We start from the raw sequence: 21,409 nt of genomic DNA, 5'->3' as shown, positions 1-21,409 counted from the left end.
AATTTACTATGCTAAGTTTTATAGAAGTATAATTGAAACAGGACCTAACCGTCAGTCCTTATAATTTCTGCCCTTTTAAAAATATGTACAATGGTAAGCTTACATCTATCCCGATTTATGTATGCGGCAAAGAAATAAAGCTCACAGGGTACAAGCAACAATAAATTAAGCATATATTTTGGAATGATATTTATTTTGAAATCTCTGACTCAATCTTTACACTAATATACCCTGTTTCTATTAGGCAATACGTGCCTACTTCCCATGATTTCCTAAGCACTAAAAACTAAAAACTTACACTATTTTCTCGAAATCTTCTATTTATTATCTTTTAACACTGTAATTCAGCAATCCAAATATACGTAGTAGCACGTTTAATGGCCCAAAATTTCACTCGGTTCTTAACAAATTGTTAATCAACAACTAAACCATCCAATAAAACTCATTTTTCATGTACACTTCACGTGGCGGGACGGTTTGAGGTGCAAAGTAACAGAGTAGGTAAGAATTCAGAACAATGAACATGATCTAGGGACAAATTGTGTTTAATTACCATAGTAGTGAAGGTAATAAAGGGCTGTCAGAAACTGCTGTGATAATTGAGATAATACTTGGTAAAGTGGTGCTTGTCTTGGATGATAAATTATTTAACAAAAAATGGAACTATATCTTCATCTACAGAGAACAAATATATTATTTTAATACTGGTATTTTTTATGGCTGCCAAAAGGTTTTGTAGGGTGGGTATTGTCCACCCACGCCCTCCACTAGCCATGTCCATGGGTGTTTGAGTCATTCAGGACCATGTCCAACCTTTATATTCTGGTGTGAGCTAATTTTGGATAAACGGGAGCCAGGTTGGCAAGCATTTTTCGAACCCTGGTTTTCTGGAACAGTGGAGCGGGTATTGATGCAAACCAAGCTTAACCAAAAAGTTCTACTGGAAGATATCTGTGTTTGTCACTTGTCATAGATAAAAAGTGTAAGATACAGGTGTCTAACTAACCTATCTTGTAATGTTAAAAATGGTGGGGTATCTTGGTGCCATCTGGCTATGAATGATGACATTAACGTGTGTTATAGGTCGAAAAAACTGAGGATAGACGAGCACAAGCGCCAAATTGACTGCTATCATAAGTAAAATTATTTCAGTTGGACCTCCGTAATACATACGTTTTACCTGTGGGTTTCGTCCACGGAAAAGGGGGATTTTAAAATTTAGGAATTAACAATTGTATAGGGATTTTACTTTCAATCATATTGAAAGAAGGAATTTAAACAATGAAATGTGTGAGACTACTTCATCCTGAGGTGCAACCAGCACATATAGGAACATAATCAAACAGCTTAGCAGCTTTAAATAAAATCCTTTCTGATCTCTGAGACTGCTTTGTCAATATACTTTTATGGCTGTATCATCATGTCTGGCATCATTAGTCCTTGGTAGGCTAATAATAGTAGGTTAGGCTAGTCTAGGTTACATATTAGTGTTAAGCCTGCTTAATAAGCAGAAACCAAATAGAGAAAAAACAAAAATGCCCTTCAGTTCTCATTTCATTGCTCTACCTAAATATAGCCTAATAATTACGTCTACTGTTGTCATTATCTATTGCAGCCCTCCTAACAGGGCTTAATCTAGGCTGTAGCTATGCAAAAGCTTAATATTTTGTTTTCCAAAGTTGACTGATACCACTGTAGAGTTAAAGGTCTTTTGAATTAGGCTAAAAACTATGATTACAAAAGAGTAGCTTATTACCATTTCATTCCCCCATTGGTCCTCTTTCCAAATATAGGCTTAGGCTGATATTTGCTACTCTAGCATTGCATCCCATCCACCTTAATGGGTAAATTTTTACTAGTTCATATTATTGACTTACAATTAAAGTAAATATAGCCTACTGCTTGATGCCTTTTTTATGCTCTTTCCAAATATAACAGTCATTTTTGTCAGAAATAAATTTTACTCCCACCCCTATATATATGTACCGATTCAGGGTATATATTTGCACATTAGGGGGGTGGGGGTAAAGTTTAGGCTATTTCTGATGCAAATGAGAGGTAAGTTCAAACTTACCCCCCCCCCTCCCTAAACTGCAAATATATACCCTGAATTGGTATATATAGGGATGGGGGTGAAATTGATTTCCAAAAAACATGATTGTTATATTTAGGCTATAAAGAGCATAAAAACAGGCATTGAGCAGTATGTTCACTTTATTTGTAAGTAAATAATATGAACTGCCAAAAATTTACCCCCTAATGTCCTCAGATATAACCCCAGGGTATATAAAAACTAAAGAAAGCATTAGTTATGAAGTTATTGCATTATAAAATACAGAAACTTTCTGTTAGGCTAGGCTAACATATCCAGTAATTAAACAGATAAGCAAATCTTCAACATCACTGTAAAATTTTCTATTATACCACCAAAAAAGTACATTGTTGACAATTTTCAACAAAAATGTAACAAATTTTTTTAATCATTTTTACATTAGCTAGAATATTTTAGAGGTTGTTGTTCAATATTTTGAATGCACTGATTTGAATAATAGAGCCCAATCACAGGCAAACAAATTGGTAAAATTCTAGTGGGCAATATAGGGTAAAAGACTTATTTCTCGGAAAGACCACTTTTCTTTGGCATTCCAGAAAATAGCAATGGGTTTTTGGACCACCCCTTTTTACCACAGCATGATACAATGTAAGAGCAGTAACAAGAACCCTGCCTTCTTTGTCAAATTTTCACCAAGGATTTGTCAACATAAATTGAAAATATGGTCTCTGTTTTGAAAAGCAATTGAAAAGAAAACATATTTAATATTTGTGATTTATAGAATAAATATCAAGCAATAAAAATTACATTTCTAGAAATCAGAAGAAAATCAGCTTTCTGTTAATATATGAATAAAACTGAAACACTAAAATGATATATATATCAAAATAGTATAATTGGTATTTCCAAAAAGAGGTCCCAGTAGGTAAGTCAATAAACTAATAATTTCAAATGTTTAATCTTAAGTAATTTTAATAATAACCATATTGACACATAGCTTAGATTTTTAGCTATCTGTTAATATACACAATCCTTCTCAACTCTTCTTTGGTAACAAGATGTGAGGGTTTTAGTTTTGTATAATTTGCCCAATTGTATACTGTTTTTTTACCCTAATTTAGCTAGGATGAAAGTGAAAACATCATTTGATGCCTTTTATTATGCTCTTTCATAATTCAATAATTTCTTCTGGGGCTAATTGCATCTTGAGCCCTGAAGGTATTTTACTTGAATAATGAAATAGCATAAAAAAGTATCAAATGATTTTTCCACTTTCATCCTAGCTAAATTATATGGCCCACTGTAAATTTACCATGAAATTCAACCACCCCACCCCCCGAATGTGCAAATATATACCCTGAATTGTCAACAGCAAAGTTTCAAATCACAAAATTTAGTGCTATTTTTGTCAACTGCATTTGAAAAACTTGAAATGGTAGGAAAATGGTTTATATTTGAGTTGCCTAATAAATGAGGTTTGCATTGTTATAAATAAGTAGGCCTATTTTTGGTTAGGTTATGTAAGGGCTCAAGATGCAATTAGCCCCAGAAGCAATTATTGAATTATGAAAGAGCATAAAAAAAGCATCAAATGACATTTTCACTTTCATCCTAGCTAAATTATATGGCGCACTAGAAATTTACCAACAAATTAATCTTCAACCTAACTGAGGAAATGCTGCCAAATGAACACAAGATCTTAAAATTAGAACAAACAACAAAATATCTAAATGTCAGACAGACTCAATCATAGATAGACTGATCATAAGCAAGTATTATGAAAAGGAATAATTGTAAATATATAGGGTAGGCTATAAGGATTTTTGGTAAAATTTTAGACAAGCCACTTTTGCCAAAATTGAAAGGGGTTAGGTTAGGAAAAATGAAACTTTAAGGAATGAATCTTCAGACTAAAGTATGTCTGGATATGTGAAGTACCTAGCTCTACTTGTTCTCCTTCTAAAGGGCACTGACCTTTAAAAACTTTTGTGTTATAAAAGCGTAACATTGCAAAATAGATCTCCTGTTTAAATGAAGTACAAGAAGCTGTTTTCAGGTTCACAACTTTGCTGAGTCCCAATTTATGAGGTTTCAAATATCTGCAAATACATTTCCTAAATTTAGAAAAAAAAACATTGAATGGGTTAAAATTCTACTCTAACCTTCTACAAAAAGATAGCCTCTCAACATGTTATCTTCAGCAAATATTTTATCTAAGATATGACAGAATTCTCCTGTCACAAGTATTTTGGAGCTGTATTCCTCCTGCCTATTGTGCTTGATCTCAAAATGACAACCTTTTATTTATTGGGCTTTTTATCCTTAACTTTTAACATAGGCTATGCTGTTGCTAGTTCTGGCAGTCATGAAGTTAAAGCTGTGAAAGAAGAATTCTATTTGAATCACCTTCCCATCTCTGCTTGCTTTTACTCCTCCTCACCTGTGGTTGAAAATGAAAAAAAAATCAAACTGGTTTTTATTGCAAGACTGAAAAAATGTACAAGTGGGACTTTCAGTAAAGTTTGTGATGAGAGGCTGAGCAATATCAAACTGCCTTTCAACCTTCTATGAGATTGTTCTGTGCTGCTGCAAAGTGAAAAGAATACCTGTTTTGAGATCAAATCCTATTTGGCACAAATAAATCATGTGTTGAAATGGGCTGAATGAAGTACTATTCCTCTCCAATATGTTTGTTAAAAGTCTCTGGTAAAAAAAAAGTCCTTGGCCCCATCCTTAAAAAGGACAAAAAGACACTTACATGTTAAATTCATATCACTTCATTACCATTTGGTGTACTGTGTTTAAGCTCTTCAAGTCATTTTTGATAAGAGACACTGAAGAAATATATTCTGTCCCTCCTTTCCAGTTTGGGTAACAGCAAGGTTTAGATATAGAGCATGCTTTCTTTCTACTTATAAATGTATTGAAGGACATTGAAGATTGTGGTAATTTATTTTATTTTATTTGCACTTGAAATTGCAAGAGCTTTTGACTTATATATAATTTGTTCAGGTTTTGCTTGAGGCTCATATGAAAGGTACTAATAAGCTGTTTAATATAAGCAAAAATAAAGATGGTAGTCTGCTATTTCAAATCCTGCATAGTGTGCACAAAGAGGCTTTGACTTTTTCAGTCATGTTCAATTATTATGTTTAATGGTGCTCAGGATAAGTTCAAGTGTAAATTTATTCTCAAAAGAGTTGATCTCATGTTAGTTATGCTTATTGAGGATTTACTGAACTTTTTGTACTTTCCAAGGATGCTCTTTGACTGTTGAGCATCCCCAAGAAGATTATGAGCATGTCTGTTTAAATTTTCAGCAATGATAAGACAGTTGTTCTCCCAAAGGAGACAACTGATTTTGAAGAACCTCAAGAATCCAATTAACTATTGCAAAACATCAGAGAGAAAGATCAGACAGTTAAACATTATTATAAATTAGAGTTAAAAGGACAAAAAACATTTAAAAAAAAGGAGAAAAGGCATTTATTTGATATTGCAATGGGTGTCTCTTGACATCCAACAATTATTCTAGGGAATTTGTCCGTTTTTTTTCCATTTCAGAATTGTCTGCACACACACACCAAAAAAAAGTTGACAAAAACATATTCAGAGTAAACTAGGAAAAGCTCCCAAGCCCTGATTGCAGCAAAGAATGTTTGGACTTTGCAGAAGGATACCTAGTTTTAATTTACTTTTTAGGTAGTTTGTTTTGTATTTTGGCTTAAAAAGTAAAAAATTAATGTGTTAGTCTTTGTTTGTTTTTACTGCACATTTTATTTTTCAGGGTACTTAGATGACTGTGACTGCAAAGAAAGCTGTCAAACTTTTCTTAGGGAATCTCCTGACCTTGAAGAAAGAAGAGCTTTTGTTTCTAGAGGAATATCACCTACATCACATTTGGGAATTTCTCTCATTGATATTTTTGAAGACTATTTTGAAACAAAAGAAATACGTATGTTCAAAATTATCAAAATTTTTCTGGTTGTGATACTGTTCTCAATTCCACTTCACAGTCCCAACAAGAACTCTTAATTTTTGCCACATTTAAAGATTAAGAAAGAAAAGAGGAAGGGGGAGAGAGGAAAAGAATAGAAATTAATATATAAAAGATCTAAAGCCAAACTGTCCAGCCATGGCAGAAAACACAAAAAATATAAATACAACAAACAGGTCTATGGCCAGTAATTGAAAACAAAGAAAAAACAAAAACGAATATTTTGCCCATATCTAACAAGGCGTTTTCAGCATAGAGAAAAAAAAAATAAAGTACAACTAAAAAATATACATAAAACTAAAATAGACTCACCTAAAAATATATTATACAATTGCTGAACATTTTTGATTTGAAGCTACCTTTGTGAAACCACCTCACAAAAGTAACTGTTACTTTTGTGAGGTGGTTTCATGAAGGTAGCTTCATATTGTAAATATTTAGCAATTGTATATTATATTTTTAGGCGAGTCTATTTTAGTTTTATGTATATTTTTAAGTTTAGTTCATTTTTTTATCCACGCTGAAGACACCTTGTTAGATACAGGCGAAGTATTCATTTTGATTTACTGGCCATAGACCCATTTGTTGTATTTATATTTTTTGTGTTTTCAGAAATTGAAATGCTGGAGAATATTAATAAAGAGGAGAAAAAAAAATAGTACCAACCAGATTACAATACAACAAAATTAAATAGGGGAAAGAAAATCAAAAGACTTAAGCAAAACTTTAGAAAATACTAGTGCTGATTGTATGGAAATTGAAATAGATAGGAAAGTTGCCAAATTTAAGGCCAATAATGTTGACTTTAGCTCAACTAGAAACAAAACCACTAATATCAGGATATAGTTATTGACATTTTGCAGGGTTGGACCATTATCATTAAAATCAATCATTATCATTAAATCAATTTAGTTATTGTACATTGTTTTTGGAGTGGCAGTTTAAGCTAAAAACAACATAATCTAAGACAGGGTTGTAGTCACTGAAGAAAATAGTTGTGAGGGGAAATTCTTCTTTTTTTATTTTTTAGCATAAATTGCCTTAAAATAGAAATTATAGCTGATTCGTTTACAAATCAGATTCTTTTGAAATCTGAATTGTAAGTCCAAATAATTAAACACAAAAAACTTGACAGGGTAAGACTAGGCTATCTACCTGAAAAGTAATCATAGCTTTGCAACTATCAGACACATACGCGGGATATTTCCTTATTTTTTTTGGGGGGGGGGCAACTCACATCAAGACTGACAAAAGAGGCACACACTAAGAGACAGGGAGGATCTTTCAGGCTGTCCTTTCAGATTTATAAAAAAAATTCATTTTTCCTTGTAAATTTCTTAATATTTTTACATAAATTGCTAAAAAATTTTAGGATTTCCTAAAGTATTCCAAGTGAACTTTTGTGTACTTACTTGTAGGCACTGTAAAGAGAGACTTTTGAAAAACATGGAAGAATAACAACAACTTTGAAAGATATGGAATCAAAATTTGATGCTTGAAGCCAGCAGAAAATAAGCATACATGAGGGTGGCTGTTCACCATTGCCACTCTACTGAGCCCACTTGGACATAATTTGCTGTCTCTTTAAATTGTTATAGATTCAGAAAGATAATATGGGATTTTAGCTATAAATCAAAAGAAGTATTGTATGTTGGTTTTATGCAAAGGGCAAATTATATCCTAGTCTACGCAGTAGGGACATATGCTACATCAGCTTCAGTTGTAGACAGTAATTTTTGCTGTTTGACAGTACTCTTTGAGTTTTTTTCAGTAAGGTTAAGCTTAGGACTAAAATATGACAGCCTTCGAATTCATTTTTAAATTTGCCAAATATTGCTGAATACTGATTTAAGTTTGTTTACTAATTTTTTTTTATGGGTGGGGGAGGGGAGGAGGAGTCAGAGAGTTTATTTCCAACGAAGTGTGTTAGTGTATTAGTTGTTGAAGTGTCCCTTTTTTGGATCATCCCAAACATGCTAAAATGTTAGAGTATCAGGACCTATTTTAATATTGTCAGTATTATATGCAGTTTTTTTTTGTTAGTATTATATGGAGATTTCTTTGTTGTGTTTCTTGTGAACCATTTGTTTATAAAAAAAAAAAAAAAATCCAATTTGACTTGATGGGAAATCCAATAATTTGGCTAATTCCAATTTACACAGTTATAATTGTAGGAAAGGGAAAAAAAACTTCAGAAAAGTTGTATAAAATTTTCTTTTTGTACTTTGTATCATTGCAAAAAAAGTGTTCTGGACTAGCTTTTCATTTAAACTTTCTAAAAGTCGAAACTTGGACCTAAATAGATTTCCAATCTGGGACTCATCCTTTTAAGCTACTATCGCGACTAATATGGATTTTTCATGTACAAAAGGTAGTAAATATTTTTTATGGCAAGCTCAATCACGACTCGACTGTTACTTGCCTTTAAAAGCCACAGCTCTCTTCATGTAGTGAAGGGCGGGTAATTACTATACACTTGTATGTTGGAAACCCGAGTGTTCAATTTAGTGTTAGAATGTCTAACACTCTGTTTGACATCCAGTGTTGAGGTTCAGGCCATACTTGGCATCCTTATTGGGGTGGCAGCGAACATAGGTGTAATCAAGGGGGATATAAACATGGGGAAAAATACTTGTCTGCTTCTCTAGCATGGAAACCTTGGATTCCTTCTTATTGGGGGAATACCAAACCCCAGAGATTTGTCTTCCCTTAATTTAAACCATGTGTTATGCCACAACACCTAGTCCCTATGGGTTAAGGGGAAACAGTACACAGTACATATATGAAAAGACTCACATTTAGTTTGTAACTCATTGTACAAGGACTATTTGCAAACTAATTGAAAAACTAAACGAACTGTGCAAGGTAAACATAAAGTCTTGAGTTATCCACCTAGTAACAATGCTAAAAGGTGGCCTCAGTGACAGGATATATTCCATCATTATTATCAGTGGCTTTTGACTGAAAGAAAGACCCAGGATTGCAAGCGAGCAGGGAGGCGTTCTAATAGCAATCAGAATTGTAAAATAAGGAGTTTTGATGACAATATATACATTAGAAGAATCTATTTTTTATGGTGGCCATTGAATAAGCTTGATTGTTTTTTTTTTTTTTTACTTAAATGTATGTCATGCACTGGAAAAAGTCTTCAACTTTTTCTTAACCTGTGCTTGTAAAGAACGAAGCACGTTGTCATCATTTTTACCCAAGCCGCTCTTTAAAGTAACTACCATATATGATGTCATTCGTGTGTTGTATTATCATGTAAATGAAGATGCAGTCTGTCAGAAATTGTGTTTAGTTTCTTTAATATTATGTCTTGTTGCTTACAAAAAGCATGTAGATATAGAAATTTTCTTTCAAACGAAACCTTAAACATCTATCTATGATATTTTAGTGCCCCACTAGCAGTGACCAAAAAAAAGAAGAACACTGATTCCTATGTGAAAAAGTAGTTTTTCCTGTTGGTCAAGATAGGGAATTGTAATTTTTCTAAATTGGATGTTTGACTATAGAAAGTTTAATGGTGCAGTTTTCCTTTCCATCCGACATCTTTTTTTTGTGGAGTTTCAGGCTATTCTTCAAAATTCCTGTAAATTTGTATCCCAACAAACTTTTATCCTTAAGAGTAAGCGAAATAATAGTTACCATTTCTGAATCAGATTCAAATGGCAATTCTTCTCCACTTGACAGTTTTTTTAAAGTGTTTTTAAATTTTTGGTTACTATGGGTTAGGGCTCGTTCTTTTCTAGGTTGCTCCCAAGAGGCCAACCATGATTTGAGTTTTTATTTCTTCTGACTTGTTCGCAGCCTCACCCGGTAGTAAAATTCTGTACATATTCCTTGTTAGAAGTTGCTTAATGCTAAGAGCTATTTGTCGTTTAAATACTATCGGTGTGATTGCTTATGATAAAAGTAATTTTTTTTCAGTCAGAAATCTACTTTTAAAAGTTCCACGGGATTTGCTTGGTAAAGTTCGTCGAAATGACAGTCTGAGCACAATCACTCGACAGATGATAAAATTAATTCCCAAGGTAAAAATAAGCTATTACGTTTTAGAATGTTATGTTTTTCTTTACATCGTGATGTTATTAGGGATTGGAAGTTTTTTTTCGGTAGGAGTTTAAATGGTAATTTGGAAGCTTTTGTTTGACAAGACTTAAAATTAATTTTCACATTTTATAAATAATTTTCAAAACCTGAGTCAGTGGCAATCAACAAGCGTGAATAGGGGATCAAATTCCTGAAATTTTGACTACATGCTGCACAAACTATTACTAGAATAAATGGCTTTGAATATTATAGTTTGGACTCGAGTTTGTTTTCTTTATTAAACGGTTTACTAAAAGAGTTACATCCTGGTTAACTTAAAACAAATCTTTAAATAGGCGTGTGGACATACATGCCGCAGTAGAGGGGTAGTAGGGGGATTGTCCAAACCGGTTTGAAAGACCCCTCCTTCCCAAAGACAAGCTATGGCCTAAAATCGCAATTTATATTTACGTTCACCTCACAATTCGGTAATTATTTAAATACGCACATTTAAATTGCGGATTAAAATACTTTTCATGGCTATTTTAAACACATTATCCAATGACTGGTGCTTTGAAAATATGGTCCACGCTGGATCGTCTTTGATTTCAAAATTGGTGTTTTTGATTCTTCTGAAAGATAAAGCTTATGTTCATGAACATCGTAACGAATAATTTAGAGAATTTACTACTGCAAATGATCCAACTTGAACCTTTCGAGTGGAAATCTCCGTTTAAGCAGGTTAACTAGTTGGCAGCAGTTCCAAACTCAAGCTAGACTAAAATATAAAAGTACTTAAGATATGCAACAATTTCCAGGACCCATCGCCGAAACGTCTTTTTGAATCGTAAATAAAAAAAAAATTACATCTCCAAAAAGCGCCATTTTACACAAGTCCTAAACCTTTGAAGGCATTTCTGTTTGTGATTTCGACTAAGTTTACATTTTGTACATGTGTTAGGGACTGAGACAGAGGAATGGTGCCACACTGTGTCTCTTACATTTTAATAGTTTTCTTTTTGCCAAAGAAGTAGAAGATTTCTATTGCTCCTTTCATAGTGAGTCCATGGCAAGAAAATCAACTTTTGAATCCAAATAAGTACCATTTTCTTCTCTAACGCTGATCAATACTTCTTGAAGAGCTAGTAAATTTATATTGCATCGGCTTTTTTGTTTTGCCCGAAAATTTTCAGATGATAGACGCTATTTTGACAATTTTGAGGGGCTGAAAACATCTTTGTTGTGGTACAACCCCCCCCCCCCCAAAAAAAAAAATGGGCAATGACTCTGTTAAAAAAAAACGATTCCAGTCCTGGTTTGCTGTAAAAACAACGTGGAAACAAAAACTGGGCCTTTGGCCCCTCTGTCGGAATTTTTTGGCTAAAAACAGGTACGCTGTATCTTGCCAGAAGAGGAATAAGGCAAGGCTTTTTAACCTGTATAATTATAGGCATAAAATGCATGGCCCCTCCAATATCCCCGCCCTTATCGTTACGACCTGTTCAGCCGAAAGGTAGGTATGTCCAGGCCCAGGGTCACTTCAATCCTCCTCCCCCATAAGCTTTTTTTGCAGAAAGGCAGGTATGCTACACCTTCTTTGAAATTTCAGACTGTATTGATAGAGGCGGAAAGTGGGCCCTTCGCTCCTTCCATGCCTCCTTCCTACCCTCTTGCAGTACTGACTTGAAAGCAGCACTAAAGTAGTTTGGCTCATATTCACTTGAAGTTTGGTAAGAGGGTACATACAGCCTAAGAGACGCTACTCAACTTGTTTCGGAGAACTTACCAGCCTAGGCGCAAGCATGCTTCAAATTTTTATTGGTGTGGAATTTCTCCTCTATCACAAAGAGTGATTTGAAATCAAGAATTATAAAATTTGCTCATCCTCTGGGACGCGGGCTTACATGCTTCTACTAATTTTTTTGCCTTTTATTCTTCTCCAGTGCAGTTTAGGGTAGTTAAATTTCAACCATTATAAATGATAATGCAACGCAATAACGTAGTTTTGCAATTATTAAGTAAAGTTTTTAGGTGACAAGCACTCGGGGATAGACATGAAACCAAAGGGTTCTTACCATCAATTATGTAGGAAACAATAAATAGGTGTTATGTTCTCAGGTAAATTAATGCGGCAATTTTAGAAATAGCAACAAAGATTGTTTTAGTTTTTATGTTTGAGGCAAGGTAATAATGTCTTTTTTTTTGGGGGGGGTATCTTAACGTTTTTTTTTTTTTTTGCATTTAATTGTTTTTTTTTTGTTTTTTTTTTTTCTTCTTCTTTATACTCCATTCGTGCCATTTGTGGTTTTGTATCGAGTGGGTGAATAAAATTATCTATCTATCTATAGTGGATTTTAAAAATATTAACAATAATTAGGTGCACGGAAACGGAGAATAAAGTGGGTCTTAAGAACTCAGTGTATTTCGAGACCATCTTTAAGTTAAACTGTTTTCGTTTTTGTTTTTAGTCCGTAAATTTTTTTTATTTTTATTCCGAAACGTCCAAGATGTTGTAAAAATTATTATTTTTTGGGCTTTATCAAAATTGAAAAACAGGCGATAAAGTGCGCAAGAAGTGTGTAAGTGGGCACCGAACAAGTAAGGCTAGGTTACAGAGTATGACTGCAAATTTCTGGTTTTGACCCCAAAATCGCTATATTTTGTCCTGAATAATTTTACTGGCCCCGTACCGTTATGCATAAACATGTTCAGTCCACTTTTTCCCGAAATAGAACTATGAGTGCTATCTAGAATAATTTTTCTTCTGTGTCGATTGGTCTATTTGATTAGTTTTTCAGCCCATTATTGTCGAAGCAAGAGATTTTGTATGTGCATACCTAGTCCCATTTTAGCCATTCGTAATTAAGTATAAACGTGTTCAGTCCACTTGTACCTACTTTATCGGACTGAGCACGCTTATGCATTTTAGCGATTTAAACAATCTGGGACTGTGCTCATCTAGTTTCATCAGCATCATCAATGTTGCATTGAAAAAAAGATATTAGTCAAATATTTCAGAGATTTTGTTTATGCAAACACGCAGGTTACTGCTTCAGCTTGTTTTGTGAGCTAGGTATCAAGCAGATTGTTAGTCTTTCAGCGAGCTGTCTACCTACGAAAACGAATTACAATTTGGAGAACAGCTGCCCTGCAAGATAGTGGTGGTGACCTGGGTTTGATCTGGTGGTGATAGCCTAAAGATATGTATGCTACCTAAACAGAACCAAAGAGAGGAGAAAACCCCAGAAAAGTTCCTATAATTTTTAAATATTATTTGCCAGATGACCTAGGTAAAAAACAAATGGTTTGCAAGAAGTGTTTTATGACAAAATTTTGCTTGACAAGAAGAGAGCTTGGAACTGTAAAAGGTCAAATAAAGGCATTATATCTTCTTCTCGTCCAAGAGCAGCAATTAATGAAACGTCCTTAGAAGGTGTGGAAGAAATAAAAGAACAAATTGGGAATTTCCCCGCTCATAAATCCCATTATTGAAGACAGAGAACTCAGAGGAAGTATCTCTCTTCTAATTTGAATATCAACAAGATGCATGATCTATATGTTGAAGCCTTGATAACTGCTGGAAAGGAATTTGAAAACCTTGGTGTCTTTAAGATAATTTTTACGATCATTTTAACCTTGGGTTTACTGTACCAGCAAAGGATTTTTGTGCCGTCTGCCACTAATTACGAGGCTAAAGAAGCAGTCAGAACAGAAAAAGCCAACCATTAATCTGCTTTCACCAATGCTTACTATTCAAAAAAGCAGATACAGCATCAGCAAAAATTAGTGAAGGAAAACAGGAGGTTTGGTGCCTTGACCTGCCACAGTGCCTACCAAGACCAAATCTTAAAACGAAAATTGTTTTTTATAAATGGCAGCTTGAACCTACAATCTCACAGTCCATGTTATCTCTCATAATGAACGCGGCCCAGTAACGACCTCTGGCATGAAGCAATAGGAGACAATGGGGCAAGTGAGGTGGCATCATGCTTGTTCCTCAGCCTATCCAATCTTGCTAAGTCTTTAGGAACTTTGACACTTGATTCTAACACCTGTGGCTCACAATACAGATATATGTTTATGTTGATAATGTTCTGTTTCTACATATCTCACTTAGCTGGTAACACCCTGTCACCTTTCGATCAGGAATTCCTAGAGCCAGGTTATACCCACCCAGAGTATGACACTGACAATGCCCAAATCGAAAAGACAAAAAAACATCTGCTATTCTTGTCAGAATCTCACAAGATTGGGCCAACGTTTTGCGGTGTGCAAGAAGTAAAATACCAATGGTGGCACATGAAAGGAAGAAAGAAGATCTACTTGACTGGGGCAAATTTTTTAAGCAGGTGTGCAGCAAACGAAGTGTTTATACAGAAAGGCGTAGTTTTACTACGTTTTGTGGTAAAAACAAATTCTAAAAATTTAAAAGTGGTGGGCATTTTACTTAAATAAAGAACTGTGAATTTGTCAAATGCAGCATTCATAAAATTATGCTTATATGATAAATAGTTACATATCAATAGGTTGTAGATTGCAAATGCGCACCATGTTTAAATTTTTTGAAATTTTTACAAGTCTGAGTAAAAGAGTTCGAAACATTCAAAATATTCAGAAAATTTTGAAGTATTTATATGAAAAGTATTCTTTAGAACCGAAAAAATAATTTTTCCTTTTTTAGTCCATTTGTAAAACGTTTTTTTAAAGATTTTTATTGAAAAGTACTTTCGTGGCTAGATATACGTTGGATTCGGTATGAGAAACATTTTGGAAGTCTGAACTTTAAGACAAACTTGGAAGATGAAGAGCAGTTTAGAGTAGTAAGCTTGCGGAAAAAGAGAAAACAAAATAACAAAAGTGATGGGACCCAAATTGGAAATCAATTCGTAAATCAAAATCAGGGCTGCCACCCTGACCTGGAAGAATTTACTAAATCGGAGAGGAAAATTTTACTAGATCGCATCTGTTTTTACTAAATGCCCAAAAAATTTTTTGCGCGTGCGGCTACGCCGCACGCGCACCATCAAGCATCGATTTTTACTATAGGAGGATAATCAGTACGATTTTCACAATCTTTTTTCCTTTCTTCTTCTTTTTTTTTCTCTTTTCCTCTTTTCTATCGTTTTCATTGTATGATTGAAAATTCCGGTAACCTACAAGTTCAAAAATCCTTTTTTTGGATATATATATATATATATATATATATATATATATATATATATATATATATATATATATATATATATATATATATATATATATATATATATATATATATATATATATATATATATGTCAGCACAGAAAGCTGATTTTGTCGACCTTTAGACGCCGGAAGTGAACTGTCTGTTTATGAAAATAGGTGACTGCTTGTCTGTCTCTGAGACAGACAAGCAAAATTGTAAATTGTGAAACAGACGAGCAAAAATTGTCATATGTTTACGATAATTTTTTTTCCCTGAATTCATGGGAAAAAATAGTTTTGTTTACTATAAATCATGATTTTTTACTAGATTTCGGGAAATTTACTAGATCCTCTAAATTTACTAGATTCGTTTTTTTTTACTAGATCTAGTAAAATCCTTCTGACGGTGGCAACCCTGATCAAAATACGGCGATATTGTGTCGCTGTTGCCACTAATTGATTACTGTGAGCTCACAAGAACTGTGTGCCTGATACTTCTTGTTCCTATACTTTCCGGCTTTTTCTTACAGTGTATAGTCGATAATGATTTCTGGCTCTTGCCATTTTTACTTTGTTTATCATAAGAACAAAAGTTAGGCAGACTAAACACGTTTGTGCGATCTACTTTTCCTATTTCTGGTAAAAATCATATTTTGCTCGTGTTCACTGCATTTCCTAGAAAACTATAACCAATAGACTAATCTCAATATTGCCACGAGAAAACGCAGGTAAAGATTGCCTAGATAATTGTTTGGAAAAGACCTTTCAACCATATTTCGACTTGCCGAAATTTTTTTAAGTTTATTTTCTCTCTTGAAAAATTTGAAAAAGTGGACGTTTATGCATAACGGTACGGGTTTACTGGTAGCTACAGTCAACAGTAATACTGTTGCTTTTGCTATTGGCCTTTATACTTTTTTCAGTTTATTCAGTTTTTCAGTTATGTAACGCTTTTGTGTCTCTGGTGCTTTTAGGTTCTAATCACTCTTCCACTTATGCTAATCTAATAAAGATTTGCTTCTCTTTACTTTCTTATCTTCTTTGATTAATATAATTCCTGTTAAGAAGGTCAAATACTAATTTCTACTGCCAGAATGTAGTTTTTGTAGCTTCCTATGTAGATACTGATGATGCAATTTCGTTTTTTTTTAGTCAAACTCAGTGATTCGCCAAGTTAGTGGAGGCTATTCATATACAAGTGGATTGCGGAAATCAAGATTAGAGAGTAAGTTTGTCTTCATTGAGCTTCTTTTCCTCATTTAGTTTGATTTGACTCTGATTGAATTAATAAAAAGAATTCAACCAAAATAAGTCGCATGAGGATAACACAGCTTCGCAAGCTCCTCCTCCAACCCAGAATATTCACAACTTCACTGTTCACCTCATCTCAGTGGTGTGCTGAAGGGAGGGGGGTAATACGACGTTTTAGAAACAGTTTGTTGGCACAGAAGTGCAAAAATAACGAAAAGAATTCCATGTAAACAGTAAAAAAGAAAAAAGTGGAGGAATATAATGGCAAAAGTAAACACGTGAATAAATCAATTTGACTGACGGATTGAGGCCTGAATTTAAGTTACACTGTATTATTTGTAAGTATTCTTCGTTTAATTATCGTAAGAAAAGGGGTTTTCTTCATCTCTGTGGAAGCAGAAGGGTAGTTCCTATTCAGCTATCATGTACAGGGGCCCAGAATTCCAGATTTGTGATCATATTTAGAAACAAACTGAAATATGTGATTTTTATTTTCTGATGAAATATGGAAATGTTAAGGATATCATGAGCTAGTTTCGAAAAATAAGAAATTAAGGATCTGTGGCTTAAGAGTAGTTCAAAACTAACTCATAAAACGGTGTTATTGTTTTGCTTCTCTTGGAGAGGCAATTTGAAATATCCCCAACTCTCGCAGAAAGGATAGAATTCAGTACATTCAAGCATGAGTTTTTCAGCTGAAAATACGTTTAAGATGGGTTTTCCATTTAGTTTTCGCTTCATGACTTTGAAATGTTAAGCTTTTTTTGCCATATGTTATAATCAGTTTATATAACCTAGCGGTAAACGTAGTTCTTCACTAGTGTTATGAGTAGATTTTGGTATTCTTAGCTTTGACCAGAATGGGGAAAAAGGAAGGTGTCCAAATTTATCCCTCCCTTTATGTATATTGACTTCGTAAAGAATAATAGTAAAAACCTTGTTAAGGGTTATAAATTTATTTAGGTTTGATCTTAAAGCAATGTTGGAGTTGCCTTAAAGACACTTTAGGGGGTTGGACCCCCCCCCCTCCTGAAATGTTTGTCCGACTCGTAAAAACGTAACAAAAAGTGAATATAAATCAATTTTTGATGTGTTTTTTAAATTTTTTTTTTCACCCCTATGCCTTCCCAAGGCCAGAAGATAATTTGCACTTTACTGAAAAAAATATACATGTTTTTACTTTTATAACTTTAATAAATCAAATAATATTAACATTTTGATTACTAAATAGAATAGAATATTTTTATTTATAACACATAGATAAATAAATGTCACAAAACAGCGCACATGCCTGGTGGCATACATTAGCGCTGAAAATATTGCAAACGAAAATACACAGCCATTTTCTAACTAAATTTTACAACAACGAAAAAGAAAATCCTAATGAACAAAATGCTTAGCATGTCATAAGATATTTCTTCACCAGTCGTAGAAAATGTCGCTTGTTGCTGCATCCTCGAACTGATGCTGGAATTGAGTTCCAGATTTTTGGCCCAGTGTGACGGATGCTGAATCCCGCTCTCGATGTCGGGCGAATTTCGCACGAAAAGTCTGAACGATGCGTAGTAGGATAATTTTGAAATTGAAAATTAGTTGGAAAAATGCCGGAGAAATTTACAGGTAAATTACTATATTGAAAATCGTGATAAATACTAGAGATAGAAATTAAATGAAGTTGGTCCAAAGAAAAAATTCCTGAAGTCCCATATAGGTGTCTAACTGAAAATCTGCAATCAATATTAAAAAGAATCCTCATTGCTTTATTCTGAAGTATTTGGAGAGATTTGAAACAGACAAAAAGGTAGATGCCCAAACCGAAATGCAATAGAGAAAATATGGGGTGGACGAAAGGATTTTAGAATTGCTTTAGGAAAGAAATGACGAAGACGAGTCAGCATGCCAATATTTCGGGAAGTTTTTAACGACAGTGTTTTTACATATTTTTGTGAAACGACAAATTTTCATCAAAAATAATCCCAAGATATTTGAACTGATCTACCCGTTTTAATTCAAGAAAAGAGAGAAGGTATCTGACACTACTGATCCAGTTCGTGAAAATAACATATATTAGCATTTTTTTTTCATTAAGAGCTAGTAAATTTCTTGAATACCAATCAGATACAGTTGGTAATGTACTTTCGAGGTTCTGGAAAAGAACTGATAGGTCCCAGTGAGGAGAAAAAATTACTACATCATCAGCAAACATTATAATTTTACAAAGAGGCAAGACTTCTGGCAAATCATTTATAAAAAGAAGAAATAGAATAAGCCCAAGGACAGAGCCCTGAGGCACTCCGTAATTAATCGGAAAAGTTTTGGAACGGAGGTCACGTGATTTATCAACTCAATCATGTCGTCTCCCGGAAAGGTAAGATGCAAAAAATTTAACAGCTTGTGTTGAAAACCCATAAGACTTGAGTTTAAAAATAAGCAACGAATGATTTACGGTGTCAAACGCCTTGGCGACATCAAGAAAAATCGGCAACGCGTGTTGACCATCATTTAGTGAATCATTAATATTTAGTAAAAGCTCATGAATTGCCAGTTCAGTTGACTTTCCTTTCATAAAACCATATTGAGACGTGTGTAAAATTTTACTATCAAATGAATATTTCTTTAATTTACTGTTTCCAAGTTTTCCAAAAATTTTGCTGAAAATCGAAAACTGAGATATACTTCTATAATTTGCAGGGTGAGATAGATTCCCAACTTTAGGTAATGCAATAAAATTTTATTTTTGTAAAAGCTCAGGAAAAATGCCAGGCATAAGTTATAAATTAAAAATATGTGCGAACGACGGTGAAATACTTGATGCTATTTGCTTTTCGGTTTGAGCCGAAAATCCAAATTCGTCCTTAGAAAAACTCCGTTTAAGCTTCAGAATAACTTTTTCAATCTCATGAGGCTTAATCTCAGAAAAAGAAAACGAGTTTTCTGCATGTTGCTCATTAACTGGAACAGAAGGGGAATTCAGTTGCATATTCTTAGTCAATGCAAGTCTAGAACCAATATTACTGAAATAATCTCCAAAAGCATTTAAAATTTCATTGGGCTCTGTAACATTTTCTCCATTTAAAACAAGGCAATTAACACTAGTAATTTTACGACTATGAGGACGTATCTTTTCATTTATCAATTGCCATGTTTTTCTCATATCCGATTTATGCTCCAAAAATTTCTATTTATAATATTTACTTTTCTCATGGATGATATATGATTTTAGCTTGTTCGTACTAGTTCTGATCCATTAAAACAACTTAGGTGTCTGTAAATCCAAACAAATTTCAATCTTTATATCTTTACTCTTCGGTTATATCAAAATGCTTACAGTAATTCATTGGTCAAATTTCTTTGCAAACTTTCCAGGCGAAACTCGTGTTCAAGAAGCCCGATCCTGCAGTCGCATCATTTGATGAATAAAATCTGAAAACGCAGTATTTGCGTCATTTGAGTCATAAACCGAACTCTAATCATGGTCACCAATTAACTGACGTAGAACTTTATAATCAGTCCATGTATATCGCTTTTTTGAATTATCCATTGTTGAATCTCGATGTTGATTATTACTATTATTTAAATTTAGAAGAAAACTCACCGGAAAATGATCCGACATATCAGACAAAATTACTGACGATTTTTCAGCATCAAATAAAACAGGAGAGAAAAATATATTATCTAATAATGTAGCTGTGTTAGCTACAACTCTTGTCGGCAGAGAAATACTTGGAAGGAAATTAGAACACAACATCATACTTAAAAATTCCTTATTATTTCCAGCATCGATATTCAAAAGATCAAAGTTAAAATCATCTGAAATAATAACTGGTTTTTTCAACGCTTCCAGATTTTTCAACAGCGGTTCAAAAACTTCAAAAAATCTTTTTGGGTTACCCAACGGAGATTGATAAACAGACCTGAAAATAAATGTATTACAGCCCAAAGGTACAACTTCAACAAAAATAGTCTCACAGAACCCTTCATCTAATACAGACAAATCACTGAGAATACTAAAAGACCACTCATCACGAGTATACAGCATCTGACCTCCTCTCGCTTTCTGACACCTTGTACGCGAAATACACTTCATCCCGGGCAGATCTAATATTGTAAGGGGTGTATTAGCAGACAAAAAAGTTTCGCAAACTCCAACAATGTCTATAGGACTAGATGCAAGCAAGAGCTTCAGTTCATTGAATGCACTTTGTAGCCCCTGGGCATTTAAATGTAACGATCGGATCGGAACATCAAATTTTTTTGTTTTATCCGATAGAAAGTCGCCTGAAGAATAATCCCATTCAGGTAGATTATTTACATAAGGCATATCTTTATCACTTCCGGCAGCTGAATTTAGAATAACATCTAATTTCAAACGTGAATCAAGAAAACACTGAAAACGATTCATAAACCAAAAAAAAAAAAATTTACCGCTTCTTAGTTTAGACGACAGGTTCATATAACACATTGCGAATCTGAACTACGTCAGAAATTGTTTTACACGGAATGATTTTCGAACCGCACTTGACATAAACCACACCTCGTAAAGTCCATACATTTTTCAATTCAAACTTATTGCGCGCAAGCTTGTAGATTTCTTGCCTTTCCCTGGTTAGAGCCTTATTTACATAGATTCGGGAACCTTTCAAATTCTTGCGATTGCGCAGGATCTCAACTGCAGATGCCTCAGTAAAAAATGTAAGTTCAATCGGATTTTTTATTTCCGATGCACCTCCCAAACGCCTTGCACCCTTGACAACAGATTTATCAAGATTGAGTCCCATTTCACTGTTAAGACGAGCCAATACTTTCTCACCAAGGTGAGGCAAATCACGCGCGGGAGAGTCTATCCCAGATACAATTACCTTAGTCAGAAGAGAAGACTGGTTTATATCAT

At 33.9% G+C, this 21,409-nt stretch overlaps 1 protein-coding gene across 3 annotated transcripts in view; it reads left to right on the top strand.

Annotated features, from left to right (window-relative positions):
* The first annotated feature begins 1,158 nt into the window (after positions 1 to 1,158).
* The window catches only part of LOC148955291 (uncharacterized), a 69,836-nt gene continuing 49,585 nt past the window's right edge, over positions 1,159 to 21,409 (top strand). Inside the window, exons 1-4 of one of the 3 annotated variants that reach the window (XM_089101345.1) lie at positions 1,159 to 1,182; positions 5,841 to 6,008; positions 9,981 to 10,084; positions 16,420 to 16,492. In XM_089101345.1, the coding sequence (XP_088957471.1) occupies positions 10,064 to 10,084; positions 16,420 to 16,492 (94 nt within the window). In that variant the 5' untranslated portion in view covers positions 1,159 to 1,182; positions 5,841 to 6,008; positions 9,981 to 10,063. Of the gene's footprint in view, positions 1,183 to 1,296; positions 1,444 to 1,571; positions 1,599 to 5,840; positions 6,009 to 9,980; positions 10,085 to 16,419; positions 16,493 to 21,409 lie in introns of those variants that run through there. The other 2 variants (XM_089101334.1, XM_089101339.1) reach the window with 2 other exon arrangements.

This window comes from Artemia sp. Qi Xiang Cuo, chromosome 2 (assembly GCF_049724085.1).
Source record: "Artemia sp. Qi Xiang Cuo chromosome 2, ASM4972408v1, whole genome shotgun sequence".
In the NCBI taxonomy this organism is placed as follows: Eukaryota; Metazoa; Arthropoda; class Branchiopoda; order Anostraca; family Artemiidae; genus Artemia; species Artemia sp. Qi Xiang Cuo.
Note: the sequence above shows the minus strand (reverse complement) of the source record. Positions and strands in the feature narration are given on the sequence as shown.